Here is a 7,999-nt window from a genome sequence, read left to right on the forward strand (position 1 = left end):
CCCGCCGCGTCACTGCTGGTGGGGGAGGGTTTCTCCTTTGCGCAACATGTCACAATATTAATAAATGGCCGTGGGTATTCGTTGTGCTGGCCACGCGACACCCTCTATCTGCTAAAGTTGGCATTAACTTCGTTGACAAGCAAAGGTCACTCGGTTGGTATAGTTCGCTTGCGGACTAAAGCCACAGTTTTTTTTTTTATATAGTAACGTGTTTGCATTACTGATCCCGCCGTAGAGATAGTTAATTGGTTTATTTAACAACCTACAAACAACGGCTACAATTAATTATCACAATATTACGGGTTTCCACACTTTACAAACCCTACAACAAAATCTCTTAACACTATCTTCAAGAGTCTTCACGTATTAATAACGCGGGAGCTATACAAGTCTCCCTGAATTACACACTCCAGATATAACTGGTTATCACTGGTTATCGCACACGCGTCTGTAGCTCGTAACTTGCGAACTGAGAACTCGTTGGTAACGCACTGACTGGCTGACTGACTCGGAACTAACTCGGAGGTAGCTTTAGGACTCACTCGGCGGTAGCTCCAGGACTGACTCGTAGGTAGCTCCAGGACTAACTGTGAATAGCCTTCGCTGCGCCTCACGTAGCCTCGATCGGACCATACAGAAAACGGCCACGTAATAACACCCTTGTTGCCTGGCGCCGTGTTGCTAGTAACCACTGTTACCACCGTCGTCTCTCGCAATCCTGTTGCGTCACCGTTACGTTACTGTGCGGAGGAGGTGGAGGGGAGCGCTGACTCACCCGCCGCGTCACTGCTGGTGGGGGAGGGTTTCTCCTTTGCGCAACATGTCACAATATTAATAAATGGCCGTGGGTATTCGTTGTGCTGGCCACGCGACACCCTCTATCTGCTAAAGTTGGCATTAACTTCGTTGACAAGCAAAGGTCACTCGGTTGGTATAGTTCGCTTGCGGACTAAAGCCACAGTTTTTTTTTTTATATATTGTAACGTGTTTGCATTACTGATCCCGCCGTAGAGATAGTTAATTGGTTTATTTAACAACCTACAAATAACGGCTACAATTAATTATCACAATATTACGGGTTTCCACACTTTACAAACCCTACAACAAAATCTCTTAACACTATCTTCAAGAGTCTTCACGTATTAATAACGCGGGAGCTATACAAGTCTCCCTGAATTACACACTCCAGATATAACTGGTTATCACTGGTTATCGCACACGCGTCTGTAGCTCGTAACTTGCGAACTGAGAACTCGTTGGTAACGCACTGACTGGCTGACTGACTCGGAACTAACTCGGAGGTAGCTTTAGGACTCACTCGGCGGTAGCTCCAGGACTGACTCGTAGGTAGCTCCAGGACTAACTGTGAATAGCCTTCGCTGCGCCTCACGTAGCCTCGATCGGACCATACAGAAAACGGCCACGTAATAACACCCTTGTTGCCTGGCGCCGTGTTGCTAGTAACCACTGTTACCACCGTCGTCTCTCGCAATCCTGTTGCGTCACCGTTACGTTACTGTGCGGAGGAGGTGGAGGGGAGCGCTGACTCACCCGCCGAGTCACTGCTGGTGGGAGTGTTCTCCTTTGCGCAACATGTCACAATATATATTAATAAGAGTGTAGTTGGTTGAGGCATTATGCTAAAGCCAGGTCACAGGATCGAATCCTGATGTGGTGAATTTTTTCAATTTACCTAATCCTTCCAGCCGCAGTATGGCCCTGAGGCGACTCAGCCTCTAACAGAAGTGAGTACCAGGTATATTCCTGGGGGTAAAGGGCGGCCAGCACATAAGTCAGATAACCTCACCACCATCTACAAGCCGACTGTCTAGAAAATGTGGGAGCCTCAACATCTCACAACCCTATGGGCCTCCACAGCCTGTTAAAGGGACACCTTTACTTTTTTTTTTACCTGAAAGCTTAACATTATTGCCATATTCTGAACTTTGAATGTACTGATACTAGAAAAATGTTTCATATAAAAATATAGGTATATGAATGGCCCATCTCCATATTAAATTTTGCATCCCAAGATACAGGGATTCATCACTTTGTGCTCCCAAATGGATAACATATTTTACATGGCCAATATACTGTATTTCCTTTTTGCCAAAAAAGAAAAAAAAAAACAACTTTTATTTAAGTTCTATTTCTTAAGGCCTAATGACACCATTTCTGGGATCTACAACAACTGGCACTAGCATCGTCTCCAGCACAAAGTGGACAGCAAGCAAAGCTGGTTTCTTGTACTGAAATATCCTGTTGCACTGTGTACTCCAATTGTATGATTCTCACTTCACTGTCTCTGTGCAACTCCATCCATATACTGAATTCACACTTTGAGGCTCTGTCTTATTAATTATTTACATTTCAGCCTAAATGTTTGGCTTACTTGGCAACCCTGAAGATGGATGTGACATGTTCCTCGAAAAAGTTGGATAACTTTCAATGGAGTACACAACATTATGTTCCAGAAAAAAACAAATCTTCAATTTTTTTTTAATTCGCTTAGTTGGGGGGTGGAGTCCAAGTGGGTCCACTTGGCATGGTGGCCACTGATTGGCCTATTGTAGCCTGCCCTGGGTGATTATGATGGAGAACTTGGTGGAATGAAGATTGGCAGGGGAAACTGAAGCACCCGGAGAAAACCCGCCCCAGCGCCACTTTGTCCACCACAAATCCCACTTGACCAGACCCGGGATCAAACCCAGGCCACCACAGTGGGAAGCCAGTGACTAACTGCTTCAGTTATGGCGCGGCCAATCTTCACAGCTTACTTAACATAATGACTACATGCCATAGCTCAAGCGGTTAGTCGCTGGCTTCCCACTGCGGCGGCCCGGGTTCGACCCCAGGTCTGGTCAAGTGGGATTTGTGGTGGACAAAGTGGCGCTGAGGCAGGTTTTCTCCGAGTACTTTGGTTTCCCCTGCCAATCTTCATTCCACCAATTGCTCCACAATCACCCTCACCTGTCATCTGGGGCTGGTACAATAGGCCAGAAGTGGCTGCAATACAAGGGACTTAGTCCCATCCTACTAGCAATAAAAGAAATAACATAATGACTACATAGGATGCAGGATTAATGTTATATTGAATGAGAGGATGATGGCTGTGAATGGCAGAAGAACAATGCAATACAAGGAGTAATTTTAGGTTCAAATTGTGACACATGCTGGAGGGAATAAAGAAACCCATAAAAAAACCTTAGTCACATTACTCATGATAGCTAGTGATCAGTTGTGATTTGTGCTGGGTATTTTCCAAGTAAGCCAGACAGACGTACTTTTCCCATGATATATACAGTACAGCATACTTTGGGCTTCCTGCAAAATCTTCAGCTGTTCAGGCAGAGGAGTCTGACACTCCACCATTCAGGCTTCAGAGAAATGGCCTACTCAAAGAATTGACACACACAACAAATTAACTAATAAAACTTACTCGCATTACAGCAGATGCTGAAAATCCTCTCTGATGTTGTAATGAGACTGTTCAAGACCTACTGACTTTCTTTTTATTTTTTACTGAAAATAAAAACTGTACTTGAAATGGAGTGCTCACTAAAGAGAAACTGGCTAACATTTGTGCTTGGCCTGAACATTAAGTTCCTCAGATCCCTTGCCCAGGAGACAGGAGTTTCAAATTTCTACTTTCCTCTCTTTCCAAAAAGAAGCTTCAATATATGAATGTAAACATGTTACAAAAGTGCCAGTAATGTATAAGAGAGCATATTTGGCATCTGCTGTAATCTGGATAAATGTTATTTGTAACTAGATGGAAGAAGAATCTCATAGATGTATGATGAGATATCTTTCATGGAATTCAACATTTCTTATTTATTTACAAATAACAGTATTATTCACAGCATAAGGCATACAATGAAAATTATCTGTTCACTGACGTTTTCAACATACAGTGAATCCTAACTAATAACAAACAAAACAAACAAACTCCATTATTTTAGTCCGCAAGCGAACTATACCGACCGAGCGACTGCCGCTTGTCGGTGAAGTTCAATGCCATCTTTTGTGGATAGAGGGTGTCACGTGGTCAGCGCAACAAATCCCCATGGGCGTTAATTTCGGTTTTCTAGACCAGAGCCGCTATTTCCTTGAAATAACTCCTCAATTATCATCACTAGGCTGAGTGGACCCCGTTCCAGACCCACTATTTCTCAGAAAAAATCTGGTAGCGCCGGGAATCGAACCCGGACCTCTGGATCTGTAGCCAAGAACGCTGACCACTAGACCACTGAGGTGGTCCAATCCTAAATAATTCCCACCCTATATAATTTTAACTGCCTTCTTTCTTTCAGGTGTGTATTTTATGTAGTATGTGGAATGGAATGGAAGATACAATTTCTCACCTAGATTCTGCTTAGACAAGTATCAAAATACATATGTAGGGCCTAATTTGTATTTAAAACAATATAATATTCTGGTTTTAAAGAGAACTACAACATGAAAATATTTACATACACTTATGGTCTATAATACAGACTTTTCACTAATTCAGACTACCCCTTTCCTCCAATTAGTCCAAATTCAAGAGGTTTTACTGTACTTTCAACCATTAGTATTTTCAGATATACCTTCTGCAGGTTGCAGACCACCAAGATACACTGAATGTTGTTGCAGTAAAGTAATTAAGGGGTCATCAGGTTTATTGTATACCAGATCATATTCTGACCCTACTGACCATAATGATTCCAGATCATAAACAGATCTTGCTTTTCTTGAAAATATATGCAGTGCAATATTGCCTGAAATAAAATAAAATAAAAAAATAAGTCACATTAATAAAAACAGCAAAATAAATGTGTTGACTGTGGATCACTGTATCAGACAACTTATTAGATTCAGAAGTTTTTTTGTTTGAAGATTATAATATGGAGGCTATTAACATTTTGGGGTTTGGGCATTACTAGATTTTATGACATCAGGTCTTTCTGTGATAAGTTGCAAAAGTTGACTCATATATACATCAAGTATAGAGTACATTTGAAACCCTAACTTCACATTTAAATTATGAAATACAAACATCATGATTTGCTTTTTCAGACCTTATATGCACTTCTAATTTAACCCTTTGCTGCTCCTAACATGGTACAAGGTACAAGGGCCCTTGTAACATCGCAAAACAATAGTGAAATTTGAAGAGTACAATCTTCTGAGTTGTAACACTGTGTACTTCAGTAATGCTAGCCACTCATTTATTGCTTTTTTCTTGTTCTGCTTACTCTTCTATCCTCAAGATGGAGTTGACATGTTCCTCTGAAATGTTGGTAACCTTCCAAACTACATAGCATTACAACCTAGATCATATTCTTCATATTCACCACTGTGAGAACTTTAGATCCAAAATAGTAAAATCACATTTAAAATCTAAATATCTCGGGGGGGGGACTGGGTTGTTAGCTTCATGCACTAGTAATTTTAAACATAAAGTGTTCATACTTTTTTTTTCATTCCAGAAATATCCTACTTTTTGTTCTTGAAGATTTCACTAAATTTTTCTTGGGCTGTTTGCACTAGTTTGCAATCTTCATTATCACACTTCCCCAAATTAGGAATTCTGCAATAGCAGAATGAATGGAGAAAAGAATTCCAAGTGCAGACATCAAGGAAGATCATTCACAGAATCAGGAAACAAACAGACAGTCCTCATAAAAAGTTCTGATATAATATGAGACACAGTTCTGCATGCAAGGCACATATTTAAATGGTTACATGTTATACAGGGAATCCAATATACCCTTATACTGGGCAGCCACAAATCTGTTTGCCAAAGCCTGCCCACTGTTGGCCACTGAACCGTCACTCAGGTGCTTGATGCTGCTTGTTTGTCACAGTTAGCTGTCCTTGAGATATGTACAACAGTTCAGTGTTGTGAAATGTAGTGCTGAACAAATGCTTTATCCAGCATTCTTCATGGAGGAAATCCACAGAAAGCTTCCTTACAATATAGTGCCATGTGGGAACCAGGATACCATAGTCAGTATAATGACTGGCTATGAGCTGGACGACTGAGGAGTCGAAGTTCAAGTCCCAGTATGGTCAAAAATTTTCTCTTCTCCACAGCATCCAGACCGAATCTGGGGCCCACCCAGCCTCCTACCCAATTTGCACTGGGGACTCTCACTGGGAGTAAAGAGGCAGGGGTGTGAAGCTGACCACTCACTTCCAACTAGTGCAGAGGTCAAGAAAATGTGTATCTATACATGCACTCCCCCATATGCCTTCATGTTGCAGTGCTTGATTAGTTAAGCCCAGGCACAACTTTACCTTTTTACAGTGCTATGTAGAATGATTCAAAATATCACACCAAAATTATGTTCTACAGGATCAGTGATGGATGAAAAAAGATGTCAAGAAAGATGTTTACAGAATAAAGAATAACTTGATGACACCTGTACTTGATTATAAGCAAGCCAAGAGAAGTCTTATATCTTTTGGGTCTTCATTGTGAGTTCGTAAAATGTAAAATTGATGTTGGTAAAAAAACTGCCAAAGTTATGGCCTTACAAAACTACAGTTGTACATGGCCTTTTACCTCCAGATTGAGAAGCAAGAATCTGATATAGTAGGTGGATTCAGGAAATGGTAATCAATGAACTTCTTGACCAAGAACTTTCTTCTGATGACATACAGTTAGTTCACTTTAAGAGGTTACATAAACAGCCAAAATAATACATACTGGAGAGCAGAAAATCTGTATGCTGTTCATGAAGTGTCACTGCATGATTTAACAGAGTTTCCACTAATGTGCAGAGGATGACTGGGTCCATGTCTATCAACTAACCGATGAAGAATAAAACTGTACAGGTATTTTATATGAGATAATGCAACAACACAAGCTATGAAAAATTCTATGGATGCAGCAGATGAGGACCTGGGTGAATGAGTCTTAAGTTCAGGACAGTGGCATCCATGATCACCTAATATAAATCCTTGTGGCTTTTAATTTGTGGAACACACTGAAAGAAAAGTGTATGCAAATAATACACATTTTTTTGGAAAAACTTAAACAAAAATATTAGGCCTGAAGTTTCTGCTATTCCAGTACAGTAGCTTTAACATAAAGAGAAGAAGTATAAATACACAAACCAAATTGGTTCTAGATAATAACAAAACGTTTTTAAAAATATTTGTAAATAGATTAATTATAATTATTTATAAATGCTTTAATAAATTCAAGCACATCACAGTAATTGTTAAAGGATATTTTATATTTATGACATTGTAATAGTAGTGTCCTCACATATTGATATTTGCGCACCAGCAAAGAGAACTCGACGACACCCCCTTAAACGAAATAAAGATTTTTTATGGTAGACATCCATTTAAGTCAACTTTCCATCCCCCTAAAGAAAGTTCAAATTTAACTCAGTATTTGAGTATTCTTCATCACAATGTACAAAGTCTGAGCAACAAATTACTAGAATTAAATGCACTGCTCTCGCAATGGCCCAAAAAGCCAGATATTTTATGCTTTTCGGAGCACTGGCTTTTAAGTGATCAAATCTTGCATATAAATATTGATCAATATAAACTTGCGGATAGTTTTTGTAGAATAAATGATAAGCATGGTGGTTCTTGTATATTTGTTTCCAAATCAATTAAGATCAGAGAGGTTTCTCCATTAAAAAACTTTGGTAGAGAAAAAACACTGGAAATATCAGCTATTGAAATAGTGAAATTTAAAATCATTGTAATCTGTGTATACAGATCTCCAAATAGTGACGTAAAAATGTTCTTCAATCAAATAGATGAGGCTATAAATAGGGTACTAAACAAAGGTTGCTTGTTAGTAATATGTGGGGACTGGAATATAAACTTACTCCAAAAGAATTCACTTCAAAAGACTCTATTAAATCTGTTGCTCTCAAATAACTTATTAAATACGGTTCAATCTCCTACGAGAGTTTCATCTAACTCGTGTTCTCTAATTGATGTAATGATTAGAAATAAAGTATTTTATCCTACTTCAACAAATGTTGTC

General features: G+C 39.7%; 1 protein-coding gene across 1 annotated transcript in view; it reads right to left on the minus strand.

Annotated features, from left to right (window-relative positions):
• Nucleotides 1–4,177: 4,177 nt before the first annotated feature.
• Nucleotides 4,178–7,999, minus strand: part of LOC111865208 — a 9,585-nt gene continuing 5,763 nt past the window's right edge. The window contains exon 3 of the mRNA XM_023853060.2: nucleotides 4,178–4,760. Coding sequence (XP_023708828.1) covers nucleotides 4,564–4,760 — 197 coding nt within the window. The 3' untranslated portion in view covers nucleotides 4,178–4,563. The remainder of the gene's footprint in view (nucleotides 4,761–7,999) is intronic.

The sequence above is a fragment of the Cryptotermes secundus genome, unplaced genomic scaffold (assembly GCF_002891405.2).
Source record: "Cryptotermes secundus unplaced genomic scaffold, Csec_1.0 scaffold238, whole genome shotgun sequence".
Lineage (NCBI taxonomy): Eukaryota > Metazoa > Arthropoda > Insecta > Blattodea > Kalotermitidae > Cryptotermes > Cryptotermes secundus.